This window comes from Lampetra planeri, chromosome 20 (assembly GCF_965212315.1).
Source record: "Lampetra planeri chromosome 20, kcLamPlan1.2.h2, whole genome shotgun sequence".
NCBI lineage: Eukaryota > Metazoa > Chordata > Hyperoartia > Petromyzontiformes > Petromyzontidae > Lampetra > Lampetra planeri.
In genome coordinates this window covers 6,141,969-6,168,282 of record NC_136126.1, presented here as the reverse complement: position 1 = coordinate 6,168,282, position 26,314 = coordinate 6,141,969, and the positions used below count along the sequence as shown (strand labels likewise).

Below are 26,314 nucleotides of genomic sequence, written 5' to 3'. Positions count from 1 at the left end.
CGCGAAAGCTCTTTAATTTAATATGCTATATTTCAGTTTTACCGATGGTACACCAAGGGTACACCATGGGGAGGTAGGGCGGTCGACTCAAAGATATAAGGTATGGACGAAGAGAAAGGAACAGGGAAGGAAAGGGATCCTGGGACAGAAGTCCCAAAGACCCCGAAGAGTGCATGGCTCAAGATGAGCAGCAGGAATAAAGAAAGAACGCTGGGTAGGGAGGGGACATGGGGGAGAATCAATGACCGGGCCAAGATGAATGAGAGACGGTGATGTTGAGAGGGTGGTGGTGAGAGAGGAGAAAAGAGATGGAGAGAGAAGGAGCCAGCAAAAGTTAGCTGCATGGTTTAGAGTCTTTTTCATAGGGGGCAGCGGGGAGAAGAGTGTGGGGGTGGTTGCAATAAGTCACGTGATATACGGGAGGCTTGATCTGATTTTCATAAATGTATGATATCCGACTGATCCTCCTGTTTACGTTTGTGCAACAACAACACAAGCAGGAGACTTTTAACATCAACGCCGTTGTCCTGGCTTTCTGTACTGTCCAATATTTCACCATCCGTTAGCAACCGCGATGAACTGCACCGATCAGAAATGAAACCTCCACAACATTCCATATCTACGGCCAAGGTCTGGAAAGTCATTTAGGAAATATACACGAACTGTGTGACGTGAATTTCAGCATCGAGACGCCGTGGATTAATTTGTGGGATTAAAGCAAATGTACTCGACAATTAAACACTTGATCAGTAAATCCGATCACTATCCACTGCCAGGCTTTAATATTCCACTGAAAGAATGGGCAAGAATGTCCAAATGATGGGTCACTTTGTTGAGCTATCATCTGTGGCCAGGTCACTTTTGAAAAATAAGTTAATACCTCAGTGGACTTTGCCTTGTAGGATGGGGGTGGTTTCATACTCGTAGGTTTTTCCGGTAAAGTCACGTAGTAATTTTTTTTATTAATAAAATACTAATAAATGTAATAACTACATTAAATCACGAAGCTTCTGAAACGTCGTGATTTAATTTAGTTATTTTCATGTATTATTATTTTATTATCATAAAAAAAATTACCTACGTGACTTTACCGAAAAACCTAAGAGTATGAATCCTTGTAGTCACGAAAGCTTCAAATCTAGAAGGGGGTGGTTTCGTTTTATTTGTATGTGTTTGGGTGCTTTTTTTTTACCTTTCTTGTACTTTGCACGACTATCATGTTTTTGTACTTACCCGCCCCAACTGGACATCTGTGTAAATAAGCTTTATAGCTCATAGGATTCCTCCAGGAAATAAATATTCTGATTCTGATACCACAGATGTGGACACCCAATGCTAGCGTTGCCAACCCTACCAGATTGGACGGGAGTCTACCGGAATTGGCATCGATCTCCCGTTGACTATTGAAAGCAATCTGGGATATCTTAATAGGATTCAAAAATAAATAACACAAATTCTCGGAAAAGCTTCATTGAGAGTTGGCAACCCTATCTCATCTACAAGGAGAAATACTTCTGTGTGCGACTGTGGATGTGAACGCCAAATTATGGACCATATAATTTCGTACTGCCCTCAAATATACATTTGAAGACGGTGGATCTGCAATTCAGCCAACCCTCAAAGCAATTGGACGTCTCAGAATCAGAACATGTATTTATACTGGACGGGTCAGTGTCCAGTAAATCGGTTCCAAGTAAATCGGCAAATGTTCTTCATTGACCCTACTCAATCCTTCATTGAAAGCATTAGGAAAAGCGTGTATATGTATGCTTTGTTCTGCATTAATTAAATGTGGGCGCGCCATATAATCCTATTACGAGAGTTTTAGTGTTGGACCAGATTTTCTAATTTCTTTCTTTCTTCGGGGAACTTTATTTACCGCCGGGGCAGCAACAAAATAAATAAAGTTTTGCCCTGCGTCTTATAATCCGGTACGAGAACGAATATGGTCATGGCCCGTGACGTCACCAATGTTTACATTCCCCCGCGCCGGGGGTGGGCGGGGGGGGAGGCTTTTACACAAAACCCTACTGCACATAAGCGCCCGGCGTCTCCCCCTCCCCGCCCCGCCCCGCCCGCCTCGTGCGCCGATTGGCCTCGCGCCCCCCACCCACCCCTCCCTCAGCGCGAAACAAATTTGCATGCGACAACGCGATTGGACGCAGTGGCGATCCGCGGGGGGAGGGGAGGGGGTGCGGTGCCTGATCCGAACTGGGGAATTGCAAGCGGCTGTTGCTAGGCGGCGAACGGCGGTGCTGGTTGCGGCCTAAGATAGAGCGGCAGGGGCAGTGGGGATAGTCGACATGAGTTTAACGCCGCGGTGAAATGTTACGTGGGTCTTAGTGGCGATAACAACGCGTGATGTTTGAGGCGGTTGTTGTTGTTGTTCGCGCGCTTTAACAGATTGACGAAAAATCCTGGCGTGGCTATTGAAGTGAGTGGACGCGCGGTTTCTAAAATTGCCCCGTGCCGAAAATACAGCGGCGGTGCCGACGATTGTGCCAGGTGGTGGCCTCTTGTCTCTTGTAGCGCAAACGACCCCCTCTCGAGTCGAACAGTTGTGCCTATAGCAAGTGGTGTAACAAGCGCGACGTTGACGTCGCGCCCTGTGCGTTGACGTGATGCTGTTTGCTCCGTCCGTGTTGTGATTCGCGATTTTCCCCACACGCGCTCCCCTTATTGTGTCATTGCCCCCCCCCCCCCGTGCCATTTCAGTGCAGAGCGCCCAAGGTTCCATTATTCGCGCCTTTTGGGCAGAGTTAATTGGCCCATTTAGCGTAATTAGCGTGCGATTACTTCGGCTAACGGTGTTTATTTTGCTGAGCTCGAGTGTTTCGCACGTGCCGAGTCGTTTAAACGATGTTATCCGCTTGCGAACTGGTTTCGTTTCCACCTAAATGACGTGTTAATTAAACGGAGCTTACTGCCTCGTGTTTGCAGCTGGGCCGCTACTGCAGTGATTGACCTCAATTGGTAAACAAAATGATGAGGCAATGAGACACACGCATTGCAGTACACAACACGTGTGTGGAACACTGCGGAAGCCATCGCTCTGTGCTCGTTAGATCACTCCATTCGGTACAGTCACAAAGTGCACGAATTGATAATCGTAACTCACAGTGGGGACGTGCATTTAATTATTAGAGGGTGATGACACTTAATAGACACGGCTGTCAACCTGCGCCTAATTAAAATACTTCCAGAAATACCATCACAGCAAACATTAACAGGCCTGCAGCTGGCTAATTCGCATTTTGATTACCTGCAGATTATTGCAAATAAATGCAGTTGGTATTCCTTTTTATTTTACACACACAGTGTACATTATTTTATCACCAAATGCAGCAGCAAGTACCCTTACTGTATTGTTTAACACATGGGTATGTAAACAAATATATAATCTTAGTTATATGCCATTTAAGCCACGAATAAATACCTCTTTCCACTTAGCTGACGCCTATAATTACATTGTTTCCCACGGTGCTTGGGGGAGTGGGGGGTTGCGTTGCGTTCCACTTCTCAATTCTGTTGCCGCAGGGAAGCGCCTATGACCGGGGCTTGCTGGATGGTGCCACGATGGCCCCCGACAGCAGAACGATCCTCGTCGACTTTCCGCACTTCAGCGAGGCCGTGCTGCATCGCCTCAACCAGCAGCGGCTCGAGGGCCAGCTGTGCGACCTCACCGTGGGCGTTCAGGGTCGCACATTCCGTGCTCACCGTGCCGTGCTCGCCGCCAGCTCGCCCTACTTCTGTGACCAGGTGGAGTGGACATTTGCATTGCGTCGGGGTAGATTTGAGCCTCGCGAACAAGTGGGTGGTGAATCTAGATCTGAGATGGGGTAAGGGGGGTGGGATTGGGATGACCCCTCCTCCCTTAAGACCTCAAAATTGGTATTTAATTATTTACCATGGAAGAGTCTTTTTCTTATGTTAGGGCCAAATTTTAAAAATAGAGATTTTGGGACCACCGTCCTCCCTAATTTGGGAAGTTTCTAGATCTGCCTCTGGAACAAATCACCTGGAATACACCTGTCCGAGATTAGAATCTTAAGCTGGATTGAGCCGGAATAGTGAATGAATAGGCAGCCAATATGCATAATACTATTGCTATAGACTGCTCCTCTGCTACATTGTCAGTGGTTGGAGGTACAGCAAAATCCATTATCACAAACTTGCTTTGACCAGCATGATGAAGTAGGGTTAATGACCTGTTTAGCATGAGGAAGACTTCATCCAGCCATATATTGATAAAAGCGTTGAACATATCCCCAGTGTTTCATCCTGAGCTATGAACTTCACACCCTGATAGCTCCACCTGTGTCAAAGAATAATATTTCCATCGATCCTGTGTTCAACCACCATATTGTAGGAAAAACATATCTCTTTCACCTTTCGTCACATTGTTCAACTTTGAAATTCCCATTGTATATTTTCTCAATTTTACATAACCAAGGCCAATTCAAGAAATGTGCCTGGCTTGTGTTCAGCAATCAAAACGTACATTTAGAATTTCTTATCCAATGAAGTAAACTGGAAGTACACCAGAATTTGCGAGTGGCTGTGATGACCCATGACGTATGTATGTACGTTGAACTTCTTTCGCACCTTACGTTGCCAACCATGATAATCAGAGGTGCGGGGGATGGACAACAAACTAAACAAAAAGCAGTTCGAAAGAAATTAGTTTGACATTTTAATCAGCAATGGGCCAAATCTCTGAAATCAAGCAGAGTTTAGCCTGGGTAGTGCTTGGATGGGCCACCACCTTGCAGAACCGGTGTTCTAGGCTGCAGGGCTACATCATTGGCAGCAGAGGTCAATGTAGCAAAATCCATGGTTGTACGGTACAGTCAAACTCCACTTATATGGGACCTGATTGTCCGTGAATTTATTTATCCAGGGTCGGAAAAACTCGGTTTCTCACTTCCAAATATCTGATGAGTGTGGTCATCCAAATTTCTCAGGTCCAGACAATGGTGAAACGGAATTATACGGAGAATTCTTCCAAATATCCTGATGATTGCGACCTCGTTCTGTGAAGTAATCTTCGTCACAACGCCCTCGAGGGTCCCCACTCCCTTGCCTGCCAGCCACACCCCATGTTCTGATATTTTGTCACGTGTCACAAGTAGGTGGGGATCTTCCAAATATCCGGCGTGTAAGGACCACGGGTAAACGGATTTTTTTGGCAAATTCTTCTCATCATTCGGGGTTATCCATGGTCACGCCCACCCAGATAAATTAGTGAATCCTGGATATTTAGAACCGGGGGTACCCATGCCCCCATTCACCGCAGAGAGAGTTCTATGCTTCCACATGTATAGTGAAGTATGTCAAATAACCCCCACATACTGAATAGGGTTGGGGAATCTTCATCCAGCAGAGTATTGACAAAGGACCGTACATGTGTGGTGACACTTTTTTTGTCAGGTGCTGCTAAAAAGTTGCAGTCGCATCGTACTGCCAGATGTCATGAGTGCACGGGCCTTTGAAGGGGTGCTGACATCCTGTTATACAGGCCGCCTGAGCCTCCACCCAGACGACATGGTGGCCTGCCTCACCATCGCCAGCTTTCTGCAGATGTGGCACCTGGTCGACAGATGCACGGAGCTACTGAACATGGCGCGTGCGACGCCTCGACCTGCCTCTACCTCCTCTTCTTCAAACCGGCGCAAGGGACAGCGCAGTAGTGTGGAGCAGTCTCCCAGTAGTAGCAACTTTATTGGTGCACCCGAGAATCCAGAAGTGCATTCTGCAGCCGGTAAGCAATTACAGTTTACACTCAACGATACTGTCCTTGAATATTTTCCCCGTCACAATTGTGCTGTTGGCATCGCATCATGATACGTAGTATCCATTGGAATGTCACAGAGCAGTGCAACCCTTCATGTAAAGAACGACCCACTTAAGTGGATACCACAGTTATATCTCTAAGATCCTTTCAAGTGATGTCTGTTCTACATAATAGGGGTAGCACTTCCCTGTCTACTGTGACACTGGGAATGTGGGTTTTTTGTATAGTCATTGGTGGTGGGGCTGAGACCATCAACTCTCTACACTTGACAACCTGGTTTTAATTACAGACAGCTGTTTTGTTTCGATCCCAGGATCTTGATAGTGCTGGCTCAGTGCTGACCTCTGAACCACATGGCCACCTCCACTCGGCATACTTGCTTGGTTTGCTCAGTTCACCCATTGAAGTCTGGCCACTCTTTACATTCACACCTTGTTGCGACACCACAGATGGGATGCAATAACATGTTGACTTGTCTTCTGAGTCATAAGGTAACATTTTATTTCGCTATTTTTGTATGTTTCTGAGGTGTCGTATTACCGTTAGACCTGCACATTTGTGTTTGAACATGACTCCTGAACAATGTAATAAAATATGCAACCCTGGTGTCGGCCACTGTAGTCTTGTGTAAATATTAATTTGGCATGAGGAAGTGTAAAAGGTGTCTGTATACCTTCTAAGTGCCTATGTTTAAGCATAGTTTAAAGTTGTAAAGTAGGCTACATTAAATTTGTGTGGTATTTTTTTAAATGTTATAAAGACATAAAGTAGATAGAAAAGTTATAACAGTTACTCTTATTTTAGATGCATCATTATATGTCCCTTTGGCTTTACAGTGGGGAATGGGGAACAAGAAACGAACTATGCCAATGAGGAGAATGAGAGTAAGGAGTGTGAAATGTCTCTGAACAATGAGGCAGAAAATATTTCCAGCAACTCCTCTGTGGGACAAGAGAGCACTGAGTATCCATTCCAGGAGGAGCTGGAGGAGGTCCGTACAGATTTCGGTGAAGTGCAAGGAAGGCCTCCACACATCCCAACCAGTATTATTCCACAGCGACAGTGGGTGCAGGTAACTCTAATATTTCATTGCATCATTAGGAGACTTTTATTTCCTCACCACCTTGTGAATCTTTGACATCTTATACATTTCATTGACGCAACATTGTGGATAATTTCAGGTGAAGACAGAAAAAATCGAACACAAATTGGGCAGCCCGTATGTTAATGATGCAAATCTCCATGACGAGAACTGCTTTTCTGAAGATGGTGTAGTTGAACACCTTCTACGCTCTTCTGAAGTGGGGGATCCATTCACAGAGCCGGCACCGGGCTCCCACGAAGAATTTGATGAACAGCTCGAGAGGGCCTCATATCATGGTCACTTGGTAGGCAAAACACAGTTCACGAGCAAAGTGCACATATTCATAAAATCTACATCCGATATTTTACATCCAAAATGTATTCATAAATTAACATTCTAGCTCCAAAGAGCTATTGTATGCGTGATATGCCTTATTCTTGCAGAAGGACTACTACGGTGTCAGTTCCCACATATATGACACAGAGGTCCGAATGAAAGCGCATGGAGAGAGCCAGTCGACGGTGACAGAAGGTGCACTGGCCGCCGACAGCTACCAGCAGGGCGGAGGCGAAGCAGAGGCAAGGCCCGAGCAAGCTGGATCGGCTTACAAGCTCTACCAGTGCCAGTGCGGTAAGCGCTTCACGCACAAGAGCCAGCGCGACCGCCACATGAGCATGCACCTGGGGCTGCGGCCATACTCCTGCAGCATCTGCGGTAAGAGCTTCAAGATGAAGCACCACCTAAGTGGGCACATGAAGACCCACACGGGGTACCGGCCCTTCAGCTGCCTGTGTTGTGGCAAGAAATTCATGTGGAGAGACAGCTTCACTCGCCACTCCACAATATGTGGCCAGGACAGCCAGGCTCAGGCGAACACACCACTTGATGGACCTTGAGTTTTGTATATTGCCATGTTTTTGTTTGTGTCGATATGTATTTTGTGTGAGTGAAGGACGTTATATTTAAATGGTGCACAATCATTGTTGTGGAGCCTGCTGAGCCAGTGTGACATGCCACGGATTTGTCAGGCAGGGAATTTCTGAAATTTTATTTAGGAATAAGAATGATTTTCCTTTTGATTTAAATGTGAATCCATAAATATGACCTTCCATTCAAAATCTTTCTGAAAATTGCAACCATGTTTGTGATTTCTAGAAAGATTTAGTTATTTAAAAAATTATTTTGTCTCCAATGTGTTCTGTTTGTAATATATGTTCGTTGTACATTAAAAAAAAACCACGTTCTACACTAGCCAGCGATGCTATATCATGGCGCACATGTAAATTAGTATTCATACTTATTTTTTGAGATGTGCCAATTAAACATGTGAACGAGTTTCTTAGACTGGCAGTCCCAGATGTTTGTTTGAGGCGCAACATCACCAGCAGTTGTTTGTTAGTCATGTCATTTAGCTGTATGGATAGAAGGGTATTCATTACTGTGTTACAAAGCCTGGATCACGTAACCATCCAATTTTACTTTTTGATGGCGTTATAAAACTACAGTATGCTGCTATGTTTCTCGTATTTTGAAGAATGCTGCACTACAATATAAACAATATTTCACATTGACCAGAATTGGTACGAATATAAATAATAAAACTGATTACAATAACAAATATTTTATTCTGTTACTAATGGACATTTCCTTCAAATTTAAAGGCAGTATTGTCACATGTATCTGTAAATAAATGTACATATCCTGCATACATGTCCAGTATATATAACGGTGGTTGTGAACTGGTTTTTAATATTCTAGACTTAAAAAATTACCCCAATGCATCAGCATAAATGATGTACTGTATGCAAAATGTATATTATTGAGGTTGCCCAATGATAGCACTATACGATATACTGAAGTCGGTTTGGTGTTTGCTTTATATAACCCGTTCTGATTTACCACATGTATACAGAAATGTAGGCACTGTATACAAATACAGTACAGTGCATGTTTTGACACTTTTGGGTTTGCAAGTTTGGTTAAATGTGGGATGTAATCGGAAAATAATTCAACTGTCCTAAATGGACTGTACTATTTAGCGGTACAGAATATTTGTGGAGTACTATTTAACGCGACAGTACATTTATGTACGGTACATGGGTTAATAATTTAGTCTTATCCAGACGAGCAGAAGCCCTCTCCATCATGCCATGTATGTTGTGTTTTTACTATAATTCACTACACTGGTCAGTGTGGGTTGGTGAAGAGGTGGCAGTGGGTAGGACCATTCAGATATTGCTGTACTTGCCACGTTTGTTAGCTATGGCTGGGAATCAATCTCAGGTTGCTCCGTTCATGGGCCAGTGCACCACTGCTCTCACAAAACAGAAGCCGCCATTTGCCACGAAGTGGTGATGGCATTACGACGGTGCAGGTGCCAGGCTAGGTGCGCTTTGAGGCCACATGAAGTGTGGAAGGCTCTATTTAAAGCTCTCGTGACTGCAGGGATTAATCTTCTTGGTTATTTCGGTAAAGTCACGTAGAAGGGAAATTAAAAAATTAAAAAACAAGATGTGGAAGGCTCGTTAGCAGGTCATGGGGAAGACCCAGGTGTTGAGTTAAGATGACTATTTAGATACCACCTGTGCTCCCCGACGTACAAGTCTGCTGTTTTAACCACCCGGCTCTCTGCTCGTCATGAACATCGTTCGTCTGCCCTCCGCTGATGGAGGAGGGCGACTGCCTCTCCAACTGCCCAGTAGCATCCTTCACGAGCCTCCTCCAAAGAGGCAAGGTTTGACACCGCTAGTACCAGTCGTCAAGTCCGGGTAAAATCACCTCCATGCTGTAACGCATCTTGCCCATCTCCTCCAGCTTGTGCTGCTGCGCCCATTTGGCGCCCTCTATCTGGCCAAACAGACGCTGGGCTGGGCATGACAATTTACACATAGGCAACAACAGCAGTCGGACTAAAGGCAAATATGCTCACAAAAATTACAAGTGGCATATAGATAATCTGTATCCTGGTTAAGTGGGACCTTATTATGATAAGAAATTACAAACTAGCAGCGGTATTGTCCTGTTTGTGCTGCAAAGTGCAATTAAGATGGTATAAAATGTATAGTGATTGGAAATTGCTTTAGATAATAAGGTGGAGTATTTTTTAAAGCACTATTTAAACCACAGCAAGATAAAAAAAAAGTAGACAAAGCAATAAAGTTGCTTTATGATTCGTTTTTAAAATCACGAGTTTGTTCACGTTTTCTTTAGGCCAAATTAAATGTTAAGTGTATTTATATTATAGTTATATATGTATTGTTGGTATACTTTAAAATGTGAACTTTTTTTGTGAAATGTTTAGCATGTATTTTTTCATGTTGCAAACCTAACATGGCCTTGTTAATTTGAAATTGAAGTGCATTACTGTCAAAAGGGCTGTTTACATGACACAAACACTGATTTATAAGCTTGTTAGAAATGAATATGGGATGTTCATTCCATTCTCAAGCTAAAGTAGTGAGTAGCAATCAAGTTAATTTTGATTTATGATAATTAATAAGCATTGATATCCTGCACTAGTGAAAATTATTTAGTTCCTTGGGCCTGCAAAAGCTCATACCGCTCAGAAATACGCAATTCAGTTTATTCAGTTACCAATTCGGTATGAATTCGAATAATTAGCTGTTTCTGCTGCATTTTAATCTAAGACCTTGATAGTTTTCAATAATGTAGCTCAGTCAAATATTACTGCCCTTTGGTGATGCTAGAAATCCAGTGTCTTGTTAAATTTTCAATTAATTGTGGTAGTCTTATAAGAACACTTAGTATGTGGCCAGGAATTCTGCTTTATACCATGTTATAATTACCTGACTACAGATTCACAATTCTTAACACCTTTACAGAAAGGTCAATTGCACTTTCATGCTTTGAATGTGGAGAATGGAGCATTTGCAGAAACCCAACCAAGTTGGACATTTGGACATTGTTTTTTTCTAATTTGCAAATTCTATCGTGTAAGTTATGCATATTGTTGCTGTTGTCTATTTGAACACTTTACATCAGATTTTGTTTTAAGTTCTCAATCCCTGGAATACCAACTACTTTTCAGTCCTAGATTTGGACAATAACATTGCTGCTTATCAAGCAGATTATACACATTCCAAACACCATTTCTTGTCGTATTAGTGAAACTTTATGATGTGGTGCTTCGTTGAATGTGTTTTTAGTTCTTATTGTGTTACATTTCTACGGTGTTAAAATACAGGAGAGTCAAAATACTGTAATGTTTTATTTATTTAGCAAAGAATGTCCTTCCCATAAATTCACAAGTGATCTAACAATAAAGTTTACAAAAACCCTCATTTGCATTGTCTTGTATATGTATCATACATCTTTATTTGTACCGTCACACTCATTTTTTCACAATGGCATTACATTCCAAATGAAATATTTGTTTTTATATCTCAGTCAACTAAGGATGATCTCCAGTCTTCTATTACATAATTTTACATGAAGATATTCTGACACTTAGATATTAAAATGTAACAATGCAGACAATTGCACGTGAGATTGTTTAACATTTAAACGTCCTTCTTTAACGAGCATCTTAAGTAAAATTTTGATTTAAAGCTTTCGTGACTGCAGGGATTCATATTCTTGGTTCTTTCGGTAAAGTCACGTAGAAGGGACATACAATTTCTTTTAAAATTATAATACGTGACTTTACCGAAAGAACCAAGAATATCTTAAGTCAAGTTAACATTCCCCCGTAGTGTCCAAAGGTTCTAGAGATTGGGTGATGCCTTATTGAAAAGGTGCACAATGTACAAACAAAAGTTTGACAAACCTCAAATTGCAAGACTGCAAAAACCCATAGTAATGATTACATCCGTTATATCCTCTGCTGGTCACCAAATGGCTCGCTGGATGCCTGCCATTTGGCCGTGATCCGCGAGGTCTCGGAATACGATGCGGCTCAAACGCCACCTTCGCTTCACTCCCCGTGGACGCGATGTCATCACACAGCGGTTATGGATGCGCACAGGGCAGCTGTCACGTGGCAACGCTGCTATTTCTTTGCTGGCTTCTTCCTACGCATTCAAGAGGTGAAACAAAAGGAGGCAATGACACATTGCACATTGAAAAGGTCAAAATACTGGTAAAGTACGTTACAAATGTTATCTTCTTGATTCTTTCGGTAAAGTCACGTAGAAGGGAAATAATACAATAATAAAAATAAAACAAACTCACGTTTCGGCCACAACACAAGCAGCCGTCCTCGGGTGAAGAAACAGCGTCCATTGGGACGCTGTCTTTCTGACAGCTCTGTTTCTTCACCTGAGGACGGCTGCTTGTGTTGTGGCCGAAAAATCGTGAGAATTTTTATTTTATTATATTTTTTATTATTTCCCTTCTACGCGACTTTACCGAAAGAACCAAGAAGATAAATCCCTGCAGTCATGAAAGCTTTAAATACAAATGTTAATATAAGTATCATGTATAATTGAAGTATTGCTTTCACAAATATAATATGCACACAAACGATGCATTCACGCAAGCACCTGATGCTCCGTTTTGAAGTTTTAAAATGAAACATGTTTGAATTGTATTGTTTTTAATTGGATAATTTTATTTCTTCATTAAAAGCTTATCATTTTACATCTGGAAGACTTCATTGAAAACTACATTTCGTGTGAATTTTCTCTCGTCGTTAAGCAGATGGCCTTGCTGGGGGTTCGGTTCGATGCGGACTTTCACCTGTTTGGGATTGTGGGATCGAGATAAGGCGACAGAGCTGGCCGTGCGAGAAGACCGCCGTCTGCAGATCGATTCAAACGTAATCAAACGTCTGTCCCTGCGCCTCCGTCGTTCATGCAGGGGGGCGCGTAGGTTTGCAGCGCCCCCTGCATGAAAATTACGGAAAGTTCAGCGTTTATCACAGATAAAGTTGTGCGCTTATATAAGAGTATTGCTGTACTTAAACCAACATCTCCCTTGAAGATAAACGCAAAGTTTTAATGGGCTACCGTCACATTTTAATCGCAGCACTTGGAAGTATTAAGGGTTAAGATTACTTGCAACTGAATATCCATAACTGGGTAATTTATAAGTAGGCTCGCACAACAAAATTCTGTGAGCGATGCACCATGGAGCTTTGGGGCTGCACCTGTAACTCTTTGGGCAAGATGGTATTCTTGCGGAGGGCATTGATGCGTAGCCTCTCGTCTGCGTACTCTGCTGCCATCTTCCTCCTCTTGACGTCCCTCAGCATCCTCCAGTCCACGTAGTGACTTCTCCTCTGTTCCAACATCACTCCTGGCTTCGACAGCACCGTCTGCAAGTAAAACGAAGGGTAGTAGAGTACTCTCATCATCAGTAATGATCACGCGTGGCCGAGTGCTTTAGCATTAGTACTGTCAAACTAATCGATGTAAGATGGGGCAATAGAGTATGCATATGTGCAGATACGGTTTTTTTTGCGGCTAAGCCATAGTCCCCACATATCGCTCGTATCGATGCAATTAAGAGGGGCGGCAACCCACTACTCTGCAGAGTAACATTGCTATAAACGCTTGTTACATTATAAACAGCGCATTGAAAACGCGTACTATTTATATACTGTTTACAAAGTATGTTCACAAATCTACACTGAGAAACACGATGATTGACAGAGAGGTGTACATTATATTCTCGATAGTGTATTTAAATAGAAGTACTGCAGGTAAGTAGTTTTCAGTTTTAAAGGCATAGTTTAACAAGACAACACTTGCCACCAGCCTTCAAACCCATTGGTGAAAGAGAGCAAAGTTTTTGTTTACATTATAATAATTAAAATGTTTATACAAGAGCCGGGGGCTGATGGGATCCCGGGGTCCCGCCATAAGGCTCATTTAACGATCCACAATAGCTTAACGGGCTTACGTTTCGATCATATAATTTAATCGATCTTTTTTGTCTCGTTTGTACCATCGTCTCTGTCTTGTATTTGCCGTCTATTGTCTGTAGATCTGTTGCACATCTACTGTATATTCGGTGAGTACGTAACTGTTGCGTTTGATCTGCTCGTTTGCACTCTCCGGTTCGAACCTTCTGGTTGCTTTCCCACCTGATGACGGACGCTTGTGTTGCGCCCGAAACGTCGCGATTTATTTTATTTTATACCTACGTCACTTTACCGAAAGAACCAAAGAATGTGGATTCCTGCAGTCACCAAAGCTTCAAATCAAGATTCTGGTTGTGTCTCGTACATTTCATTATTTATCTTAGCGAACAGTAATGCGATTAGAAAATTCTCGCCCGATTTGACGCTTGTATCGTGAGATTACGCGTCTAGAGTGTATTAGCTGTACTCTAAATACATCTCACGTCATTGCTCGGCTTGGTCGAGACTGAAGACGGAACCAAAGGAGAACACGGTCGAGTACGTCTACCGTGGAGATGGAGTAATGACATTGGCTAATGTACAGGATGCATGATGGACTGTGACATGAAAGGACTACTGTATTAACTGCATCGATGACTGCTTGGGGAGGCTTTCATCCTGCAGTGGACAGATCAAGGTTGATGATGACAGTACTGCACATTACCGAGTGGGCTGGTAGACCACTCTTATAAGTCAATATATTTGAAGATAATCACGGCTCGGTGAGAACACCACCAGCCCACACCGACCACTGCGGCAAAGTATGGTCAAACGTCCCCCACGATGACCGCAATTATCAGTGTCCTACCTTATAGCGGACCAATTCTGATATTATTGTTCACCCCGTGCCCTATACTCTTAGGTTTTTTCGGTAAAGTCACGTAGGTAAAAATAAATAATAAAAATAATAGAAATAAAATAATAAATCACGTTTCGGAGGGAACACAAGTCTCCGTCATCAGGTGGGACCGTCACAGCTAAATTTACTGTATCAAGTGAAGCAAAATTCCAAGAGACAAGCTCTTAAATACAAGTTCCCCTTATAAATCTCAACGTTCATCCTACAAAGTCCCATCACAAAAGAGGAACACAAATAGGCATTTGTGTGTGCCCGTATTGAAACGGCTGTAACGCCGTATGGACATGCAAACTCAATTTCCCTGTACAAGAATACGGGATAAACCGTATGGGTTGACATGTGTGTGACCTAGGTAAAAAATGTAAATTAATATAAAAATAAAAATCACGACGTTTCGGAGGCAACACAAGCTTCCGTCTTCAGGTGGAACCGTCACAGCACGATAGCTGTATCACTTGATACAGCTATCGTGCTGTGACGGTTCACTTGATACAACAATCGTGCTGTGACGGTTCCAGCTTGTGTTGCCTCCGAAACGTCGTGATTTTATTTTTTATATTTTACTTTTATTAATTTTAATTTTTTACCTACGTGACTTTACCGAAAAAACCTAAGAATATGAATCCTTGCAGTCACGAAAGCTTAAAATCTAGAATGTGTGTGACCGTCACGGCGCGGGAGAGGCCTTCATCCAGCAGTGGAATTCGCAAAAGGAATGTGAATGTATTAGTTTACTTGTAATGTGCACTGCAGACTGCAGTGGCTGTAATAGCGTGGGCCCGCTCCTCGGGCGAAGTCGTTTTACCTCATTGATCGCCGGCGATTTCAGCGACTGCAGCAGGAGACCGCGTCCCAGCGACACCACGGATTTCCACATCGTCGACGCTGTAATTGTAACAATTGCGATCGTAACAATTCGTGTGATTACTGCCGCTGTTTCTTTTCTCTTGTTTTTTAAAAGCTGTATCGGACCAGGCCTCGCGCAAGGTCGCGGCGTGACCCCACCCCCCTCCACCGCCTGTGACCTACGGGTGCCGAGGCTGCTGCTCGGCTGCTGCCAAAACGCGTTTCGTTTATTGTACCCAACACGTGCGTCTTGGAACGCGGGGTGGGGGGCGGGGGGCACCATCCAATATCGAAGAACACATTGTCCTGCGGAGGGAGCTGGTAGGAACGTTGGGTTGCTCGGTCAATGGCCAGGGTCAACGGCGGCGTGGTGTATTCCGCATATATGCCCGACTGTGAGGGCGGGCACAAGCCGGCGTGAGTAGGTTAAACGTTGAGTTTTATAAGGGCACCACAGGGTGACCAGCCCCTCTCCACCTAGCCCCACCCCCCACCCAGCCCCACCCTCCCCACCCAGCCCCACCCTCCCCACCCAGCCCCCCTCCCCACCTCCCCTCCCCACCCAGCCCCTCCCTGCACGACGGACGGACACAATAATCCCCTGTGGGCTGGTGTAACCAGGAGGTTCCTACCAGTACAAGTTACTATCCCCAATCCCCTTCTCTCGCCTCCCGATTGGCGCCCCCTCGTGGCTCTAGCTGGTCGGTTTCACTTATTTGGCATTAACCACTTTTAAAATCCTTTATATTAAGTTCGCTTGCTTGCTTGCGCGCTTACGACCGTGCAAATCTTTCGGTCGTTTTTTTATTTAAATCCTTTATATTAAGTTCGCTTGCTTGCTTGCGCGCTTACGACCGTGCAAATCTTTCGGTCGTTTTTTATTTAAATCCTTTATATTAAGTTTGCTTGCTTGCTTGCGCGCTTACGACCGTGCAAATATTTCGGTCGTTTTTTAACCCACTTCCCGTGATCCAATCGAGCTGACATTTTCCACACAGACTCGTTGTGCGTGACAATTAATTTTCGTGAAAAATTTTTTGCAAAATTTTACACTTGTTAGGGAAAAAAAATTATATTTAATTACCAATTGCTTAATGGTGGCAGGCAATCATCTGACCCATAGGTGGCAGCCATCTCAAGCCAGAGGACGAGAGGACTCTAGCCGCCACGCATATAAAGGATTTATAGTGAAAAACTTTGTTTTTACGGCTTAATTTTTTACGATTTGTTACTATTATTACTGCTTTTTTTTACTATTACTGTTTTTTTTATTTTATCAGGTAAGGCCCCATTGAGCTATACTGCATAGCTATTTTTTTCTATGTAGCAACCTGGCCACAAATGGTAGCTCAATCAAGTGGCTTATCGTAGTTTGAGGATGTATACCAGTCAAAAACTCCTAACGCGTGTTTCTAAATGTGAACCCGGAGAGAAAAAAAATCCACGCGACAAACGGGGAGAACATGCAAACTCCAAATTTACAGGCGTCAGGGATCGAACCCACGACCAGGCGAGGTAGTTAACATCTCGCCATCGTGGCTCCCATGACAGTCTCGTCATCACCCACTCCTTCCATCACCCTCAAACACATCCTCTTCACCACTCACCATTGCTTCCTCACCACCCATCACATCCCAACTTTTTCCACCCTCCCACCCATCAGCCCATCCAACAACTCCTACACCCATCACCTAACGCCATTCCTCCTCTCACCACATATTAGTGAAACCGATACGCAGTACTGGAGAGTGGTCATCACCCATGATCTATCCACTGCTGAATAAGGGTCACTTCCATGCTGTCAGAATCCCTCTGGGTTTTGCGATGTAATAATCCATATCCAGCACATGAGCTCCATATCCACGGTGTACATCCTCGCCTGTATCTTCTCATTTGGCTGCCATTCTGTCACCAGTTTTGTCCACCTACCATCACTCCTCCAGCCATGCGATGTCCTTCCCAAGCCCATTTGTTTTCCTTCATCGGACATACGATATATAATAATAAAAATAAAACATAATAAACCCCCAATCCCCTTATGTTGTATTTTTATTATTTTATTATTTCTCTTCTACGTGACTTTACCGAAAGAACCAAAAAGATGAATCCCTGCAGTCACGAAAGCTTTAAATCGAAATTTAACGTGTCCCTCTTTCTTCTGTCTAATTTAAATCCGAGAATGCATCTGTGCTTCTTTGCATACTTTTCAGGTTGTAGAGTATATGTCAAAGCAGAAAACATGCAATTACTGCATTGCAAACTTCTTGAGGTGCATTGATTTATTTATTTTCATTATCTCATTTATTTGATCAAAAGTATGCCATTCTGCATCTTTATTTCATTATTTTCATCTCAATCTGCCTTCAGTGATTGTCCTAGGTTTACATCAATTTTTTTTATATCTAGTTGTATCGCCCATAATGTATTTATTACCGAATTATTTATATCATCTGATCCTTTGCGTAATCATAACCTGTACATGTGCAAATTTGCTATTACAGTATCTTGTGTTTACACTTTTCCACACAGATCAAATAGATCATTTGCATGGATAAATACGAAAATTATCCTTCCATAGCACCCCCACATCTACTCGTTGAAGAGGCATTTTACTTTAGTGCTACACTAGGAAAGATGACACTATGAAATAAACGTTTGTAATTGTAATACCATTTTAATCATCACAAAAACTCCTGAAATAAACATAGTGTGTCTGCAGATTCTGAGATTAAAAGGGACATGTATTACAGTAGTTCTTATTTTAACAGAGACATCGGTTAACGGGTTTTCGGTTAACGTTTCGCCTCCCATAGGACCTCGTGGTTTCGATTAACGTTAAAATATTGATGAGCGGTGCGTTTACGTTATGCACGCGGGCACCAATTTCAGCCAATCCAAGCGTTCGTAAAAGTTGGGCTGAGACATGCCCTCAGCCAATCATCGACGCCAATTTATGAGCGTTTCGACCTCGACTGGCTTTGTTTACATCGTGTTTTTTTTATATTCTGCTTTCTTTCAACATGTAATTCCTAAATACGATTAATAGTTATTTCGGTTAACAATAGTTTTTGTGGAACGTATTCAAACGTTAATCGAGGGACTACTGTATAGCAATTGAAGGCTGAGCCAGGCAGGGCTGATTACACTGATTGCTATATTGATGCAGTGTCTTGAAAATCCTCAGAGAACCATCAATATTGCACTGGAGGTCAAAGACCAGAGTCTGTCTGTCTTAACCAATTGTTGTCTAGTTTCCCGAGGGATAGTTTCTGGGCCACAGCCTAGCAACGTTCTCTGACAAATTGGCTTGTGTGTAACAAAGTTAGCACACCCCTATGGGAATGAGAAAACTCATTACTACTGGGGACAAAAACGCCCACCACGCTCTTTTGACATAAGCCCCACAGCCCGCACACTGATTAATTACGTACATGCAATTATGATGGAAGCAACTTGTGCATTAATTGTACTCTGATCTTACACTCCTAACAAGAATTCCAATGAAGAATGGCCTAACTTTAACGAATGCATTATTATGAATTACGTTCCAGCACAGTTGTGCTTTGTGAGGTCAATATATTTCCTTTCAAGTTGTTTCAATGTTTTACAATAGTCATGACATTACAGGACAGTGAGGAAAGATCTTGCATACGTGACCTGATCGTTATACTGGTAAAAAATATAGTAAAGCATTTTTTTTGTTATTTTATATCAGTATCTAAATTTTAGGGATGAAACATTCTTGGAAGCAATTTCTGTGAAATTTAGAAGTAAAAAAAGAAAACACATTAAAACGTGCAGCTCATGAAAGCCCGGCGGTAACTTTATTTTCGTGTTGTCGTTGGTGACCAGGCTGAGACCATCAAATACACTGGAGAATCACGTTTAATCATGGCCCGCTGCCTTTTTTCAAACCCCAGATCCCAGCGGTGCCAGCTCAGCACACTGACCCCTGAGTCACCTGGCCATGTCCCACATTTTCAATCACATTTATTTTGTGTTCTCTGATTTCTATTCTAATTATTTTCCTCTTAGCCACCCGGTTACCTAAGTAACATGTTTTCGCCCCGCACCTCCGATTGACACGGTTGGCTAAGTACGGTGCGAAAGTTAAATGTGCACCCATACATACCTAAATAGAAGGATAATGCACCACGAAATGGATGGTTTATATGATCCGTTGCTTTCTTCAAAATCGAGGTTGTTTCCAGATATCCAGATCATCAATCTTAATTAATTTAATGGGTGTTTTACTCAGCCTGAAATACGCCTTTGACCTGGCATGTTAATCGCCAAGCTCTTGCCCATTTCCATCCCAGATGAATCTCAACCAAGTGTTTGTTGTGGCTGTGCCTATGAGATGCCACGATGTAAGAAATCACTTCGTCACTTTGTTTTGTGAGACAATGCTCTTTGGTTCACTGCATACTGGAGATTAGTTCATACTCAATTTTGTGAATTTTTCATATTCCGATGTTTTGGTGAACATTTCGGATATTTTGGGGTTTTATAAATACAGCAGAGCATTGTACTAAAACACATCAAAGTAAAATAAATAAATAAAGCAATAGAGTATCCAATGCATTACTGCTACACAGCTTTACCCTGGCATGCCCAGCATCATGAAGGCCCAATTTCATGTTTTGGAATTTCCTGACACTAGATGTTTGAAGAACAACCCAAAGGCTTGGCCTCTTTATATTATCATATGCATTGATTAGCTCGATAAATGTATACTTTCGTTTTTATTATTTATTTAAAAAAGATCCTTTTTTTTTCACTTTCTTTTTATTATTTTTATATCTACTTGACTTTACCGAAAGAACCAAAGAATATAGCTCGATAAAGCAGACGTGCAGTTTCTCTTGTGCTACCCTTCTGCCGTAGTAGACGGAGAGAGAATAGTGTTTGTCAAGGATGCTCTGCTTGAAACCACAATGGGCTGAATCCACGACGTTGAATAGTCTTCAGTGTGACACAAACTCACACACACACTTAGACGCGTGCTCTCTAACACCCCATGTGCCATCTGTGACCACAGGTGATGTTGCAGTTACTGTGAATCACTTCCCCTGGTGGCATATATAATGTCACATGATGCTGTGATGTCATTTTTTTCAGATAAATCCAAAACAATACATTTCAGATAAAAAAATAAATTTCATTTACCATACTGATTGTTTTTATAAACTTAAAAATAGAAACGCATCCCATTTATATACAATTAAGCAATTGAAAATGGTGGCCAGAATTATAATTTTTGGAACTTCAATTTTCTTTTGGCCACATCTACCATGAATTAACATTTTTCTTTATATAGTTGACATGAAAGTGGTACATTTAAAATAGCCTTGTAATTCTCGGTGTCTGCAGCATCATCCGTGATGAAGACCACCCCAAGCTATCGCTTACAGCCCTGCCTGGCAACAATCCATCAAGCACTCGCTGGGTGGGATGTCTTCTTGTGCACGTTTCCTACTTTGGCTGCCCACTCCATCGTAATTCCCAATCGTTGACCATCATCTCATCGAACAACGTGTGCTGCCAAAGCACACTTCAATAATCGGTTTGAATTACTGTATGTCATTAACTTGCGTACGATCTCGAAAACACGTGTTCATCTTTACGTCTGTCGATAACGTAACGCCAATAATTTAATTACAATCATGTGCGAAACAGCCACCTATCGCACGAAATAGGTCCCGGCAAGCGGGTGACGTCTTTAAAGCACGCTTTGATGAACGTATTCCGCAGGACACTTATTTCCTTTATTTATCACCACAGTGTTTATGGGATGTTGCTTAATATGCCGACATAGCAGCCGTGCGTCGCACTTTGCCAGGGAACACTTTGTTAAAATGTTTCTGGCCGAGCCTCGCTTGCTCGAATATGATCCACCCGCCCTCCGAGCTAGCTTTGCAAACTGTCCGCCTGCGTGAAGTGTTGTTTTTTCTCTCGTTTTTTTAGTTTTTTGTTGGCCTTTTGTATCCACTGCTGTTCCAACAGAGCTCGTGAGCTCACTCACACTCCTGGAGTTTGGCCAGGAGTTTGTGTGGTGTGGTTGGTGCTGTGATGCGGACGTGGGGAGGGGGGGGAGGTGATTTGTTTCCATCCACGATGACTGCGTTGGTCGATGTCTCTCTGCTCACGGATAATCGAACCCTGACCCAATCTAGCAGAACCAAGTGAGTTCAGTCGTACCGAGTTGGCAAGAATAGCTCTCTGAAAGACGACGGCGGTGAGTTGCTCCCCATTTAAATGCATTGCCCACGTTGCAAGCACATTTGCAGTCACGTCCAGACCTCGTTCCCCCTGCGTCACTTCACTGGCTGCTCTGCTCATGGGTGGAAAAAACCCGATTTTTCCAGCGGCAGGCATCGGGTTTTTTCTTTAATACAATTAAACCCGATTTCGGGGAATTAATACCTGGTTTAATGAATACGAAACTCTGATCCAAGGCTTAGGCTGCTTCCTCGTCGGTGCTGCTATCGTACTCGGGGGGGCCGTCGGGCACGGGGTAGTAGTAGAATGCGGCGGGCAGGTTGGTCTTGATGAACACGAGGAGCTTCTCCTCCACAATCGTGGGCACTGCCAGTGAGTTCCTTCGCTTGGAATGGATGAAGCCCATCGTTGAGAAGTTCCGCTCGGATGCCGCAATTAGAACCAATGAACCCGGATTTCTCCCAACCTCAGATGATCGGGTTTAATATAAAAAGACAATTAAACGCACCCGATTGTAAAAAAACCCGACTGTGCCACCCTTGGCCCTGCTGCTCCGTGTGTGCCGAGCGCACGGCAATCGTAACCGTGTCGTAAATGCATTGCGTGTGCACGTGCACATGTGACGGATCGTTGTTGTTTTGTGTTGTTGTTGTTGTCAATCCACTGCTGGATGAAGGGGCTTTCCCCCCCACTCCTCAACGCCCTGCGGGTCCCCACCTGGGAATTGCTTCACGAGCCATACTTCACCACGCTGGTTAGGGGCCGTCCATAAATGACGTCACGCACCTAGGAGTGGGGGGGGGGTCAGACATTTGTGACGAGGTGGGGGGGGGGGGGGTTGAGAAATGTGACGTCATATCAAAATGCGCAACTTTAAATAAATATAGACAACACGTTCTACTTCATTAAATAGACTTTTTAATAAGTGTTTTCTCCTACAACATCAGAGTGCAGCGCCACGTTAAATACGCACTACAATGACAATAGCTTAAAGCGATTTGAAGCATGGTTTTTTTGGGGGGGGGGGCAGAGCTTTGTGACGTCATATTCGAGGGGGGGGTCTGACTTTTTGTGACGCCGTGTGACGATGGGGGGGGGGGGGTCAAAAATTGTCCAAAATCGCGTGACGTCATTTATGGACGGCCCCTTAGCGGCCCGCGTTCGCTAAGGCGTGGGAGGTATTCACGTGGAAGGAGGCGCAGAAGTACAGTACAACCATGGGGTTTGCTTGCACTGCCCTTTGCTGACCAGCGCATTAACAAACACATTCCTGCGGAGGGAGCTGGTAGGAACGTTGGGTTGCTCGGTCAATGGCCAGGGTCAACGGCGGCGTGGTGTATTCCGCAAAAATGCCCGACAGTGAGGGCGGGCACAAGCCGGCGTGAGTAGGTTAAACGTTGAGTTTTATACGGGCACCACGGGGTGACCAGCCCCTCCCCACCCAGCCCCACCCCACCCAGCCCCTCCCCACCCTCCCCACCCCCACCCAGCCCTTCCCCACCCAGCCCATCCCCTCCCATGTTTTGATGCACGACGGACGGACACAATACTCCCCTGTGGGCTGGTGTAACCAGGAGGTTCCTACCAGTAAAACTCGCAGCTCTGAAGCCGCCTCTTAGTGACTACCCCGTGGCATTGCCCTGATGGTCGCCCAATCCGAGTGCTGGCGAGGCTCACAATGTTGCTTCGTTTCTGAGTCACACGGGCGAATTGGTCGGCGTTACACCTCCAGCCTCGCACGAATTATATTATATTTCGATTCATACTCTTAGGTTTTTTTCGATAAAGTCACGTCGGTAAAAATAAAAAATAAAAATAAATAATAGTAAATAAATAAAACTGATAGAAATAATAATAGAAATAAAATAAATATTATTATTTTCTTAAATTTTTTCCTACGTGACTTTACCGAAAAAAATCTAAGAGTATGAATCCTTGCAGTCACGAAAGCTTCAAATCTAGAATACATTTCGATTCGTCGTTGTCTTTCCCACGTTGCAGTGTCTCGCCACCGTTGCGAATCCGACGGCGGTGAGAGACTCAATCGCGCCGTCAAATGTTGGCTTTTATTCGTTGCGCTGATGAGCCCCGTTTCGCCAGTTTCCCTGCTGCTATGTCCGCAGGGGAGATCCGTGTGCCGATGGAGCTGACAGGGGGCAGCATTCACAAAAGTAAATCATAGAGGGCGCGCAATTGTCGTTTCATTGCGGGCAGCATTTGTGTGTCAATTTGTTTTTGTTTCTCCCTTGTGATGGGACTTTTGTAGGATGCACGTTGAGATTTATAAGAGACACGGGATGACCAATAAGGTCTGAAATGGTCTGTGTTAAGGTGGGCACTGGGAAGGGGTTGACAGGTTTTCGTTATGGAATATACAAATATTAAAGTTCTTTCTTAAAATGCAATATCGCCATGACTTGAAATTGTAAATGTTGTAGATTTACTCTCCAACACACCGGTGGGCTGAATTAACTAATTGGCACGTTTTATTTTATGTGACAACCCTTGCTGGCTGTGTCGGGCGGTGGAGGGTTACGATACATTTATACTGGTAGGATCCTCCTGGTTACACCAGTCCACGGGATTATTGTGTCCGTCCGTCCGTCGTGCAGGGAGGGGCTGGGTGGGGAGGGGCTGGGTGGGGAGGGGCTGGGTGGGGAGGGTGGGGCTGGGTGGGAGGGGTGGGGCTGGGTGGGGAGGGGCTGGTCATCCCGTGGTGCCCTTATAAAACTCAACGTTTAATCTACTCACGCCGGCTTGTGCCCGCCCTCACAGTCGGGCATATTTTCGGAATACACCAAGCCGCCGTTGACCCTGGCCATTGACCGAGCAACCCAACGTTCCTACCAGCTCCCTCCACAGGAATGTGTTACTTACGCTATCTAACCCAAAAACCTTGCTTATGAAAAACACAGTTTAACGTACGGATTATAGAATTATAATTGAACTCTGTGTCTGCGAGCCGTTGGCACTGAAACTCGCTGACTAAACAAGGTTTTCTATGTAGCAAATAAACATTGAGTTGAAATTAAACGGGGTAAGACGTTTAATAGATAGCGACTCTGACGAGGTTGGAGTAACTGACTTACTTTTCAATTTGAGCTATGAATGTCATTATTTTTCCTGAATATCCATGAAAACTTAGATGAGATGAAAAACCCTCACAGTGCGTATTATTTTGGATTTTTATGACGTTAAAAAGCTGGTAACTTTTAGTGCTCCAAATATAGGAATGTGTGAAGAGCATGGAAATGACAGCCGTCTTTTTTTTCATTGCGGAGCAACGGGTTGTCTACTCGTACATTTACAAAAGCAAATTCTTCAAGTGAATGTGATCTACAGCAGGGCTCACTAGCTATCACCAGATGACATTTTGGCGATGCACCACAGTAATTGTGTTTTGGCCACAATGCAGTGCGTAGTTGCATTTGAAATGTAAGGTTAGCGTATTGCTGCACTGCGTGTTATGCATACGATATGCATGTTTCCTTTGGAAATCAGACCCACACATGATCCCGTTGATAGCCATGGTGAGAGCAGATCTGCTTGCCAGACTTCTTCTTTGATTCACATTTGGTCGTGTTCTCAGCCTTCTATTCTAATTATTTTCCGATTTTTGTTGTTGTTGCGTTTACAGCTTGTTCTCCAAGTTCTCCCCTGCCTCGCTTTCAATGTACTGCCCATTAAAAAGGAGTTGTTTTAATCACCGATAGTGGTGACATCCATATAATTTGTCTTCCTTAGGGATTGTATCTGTTGTATCTGTTAGAATCAGTCTCGATTCTGCAATCTTCTGAACCGTATTTTCGATGTTAACTAAATTGTTTGTGAGTGTAGTTATTAGTTTTGTCCCCTCTTTGTGGGGGATATTGGAAGTGTGACTTGCAATCGCGCCATGCTTTGATTATTTCCTAATCGATTGCATTTTTTATTTCTCTGTTTTGGCTTCTCCATGCCAATAATCAAAACTCCATTTTCTAAAAAATATGTTACTTATTTCCATGTCCCTGCTGGCTGTGAATATTGACAATCTCCTGTCTCGTTCCTCGCTCCAATGGCAAATTTACCATGCACCTACGTTTGTATTGATATCTGTGTTGAAGTCAGTCGTTATGATGATGTGCGGCCCATGGAGGTTACTTAATCATACTACACCATGTTAGGGAATGCAGCTGGTGAAGACGGGGAACATATAAGTGCAGCCCAACAGGGGATTTTGCTGCACTCATCTTTGCTGTCCACAACACTGCCCCACTGTCTGTCGACGATAACCTGATATTCACGGTGATCTCCGATCCAAACACTTCACGCTCAACTCTGCTTGGCGATCTGACGAGATCGGGTACATTTGGATGATTTAGTCATATGCAGCATTTTCTTAAATAGTATATGAACTTTCTATTTAAAGCTTTCGTGACTGCAGGGATTCATATTCTTGGTTATTTCGGTAAAGTTACATAGAAGGGAAATAATAAAATAATAACAATAAGACAGTAGTATATGAACTTGTAAAACGGATAGTAGTGCTATTTTTTATACTGAATTGTCAACCTTTATTTTCCTTATATGGACATAATCGGCGATTTAAAAATGAAAAATAACTCGCTGAGTAAAATATTGAAGCACATTGTGTTTATCAATGGTTAT

The 26,314-nt window shown here is 43.4% G+C and overlaps 2 protein-coding genes across 3 annotated transcripts; one reads left to right on the top strand and one right to left on the bottom strand.

Moving 5' to 3' along the window:
- The first annotated feature begins 49 nt into the window (after window positions 1-49).
- On the top strand, window positions 50-8,582 carry LOC144724353 (zinc finger and BTB domain-containing protein 43-like). Of its 2 annotated transcripts, XM_078603416.1 has the most exons (7): window positions 50-100; window positions 2,404-2,434; window positions 3,538-3,759; window positions 5,431-5,761; window positions 6,631-6,866; window positions 6,976-7,182; window positions 7,322-8,108. In XM_078603416.1, the coding sequence occupies exons 3-7, from the start codon at window positions 3,577-3,579 to the stop codon at window positions 7,772-7,774; spliced, it is 1,410 nt and encodes a 469-aa protein (XP_078459542.1). In that variant the 5' UTR covers window positions 50-100; window positions 2,404-2,434; window positions 3,538-3,576; the 3' UTR covers window positions 7,775-8,108. The 2 variants fall into 2 exon arrangements, with proteins under 2 accessions (XP_078459542.1, XP_078459541.1); XM_078603415.1 differs by lacking the exon at window positions 50-100 and having other exon boundaries at window positions 2,252-2,434; window positions 7,322-8,582.
- Window positions 8,583-11,093: 2,511 nt separating this feature from the next.
- Window positions 11,094-15,631, bottom strand: MRPS14 (mitochondrial ribosomal protein S14). The gene is made up of 3 exons (XM_078603418.1): window positions 15,405-15,631; window positions 12,985-13,152; window positions 11,094-11,908 (listed from the first exon to the last, which is right to left on the bottom strand). The coding sequence occupies exons 1-3, from the start codon at window positions 15,474-15,476 to the stop codon at window positions 11,726-11,728; spliced, it is 423 nt and encodes a 140-aa protein (XP_078459544.1). The 5' UTR covers window positions 15,477-15,631; the 3' UTR covers window positions 11,094-11,725.
- Between the last annotated feature and the right edge of the window lie 10,683 nt (window positions 15,632-26,314).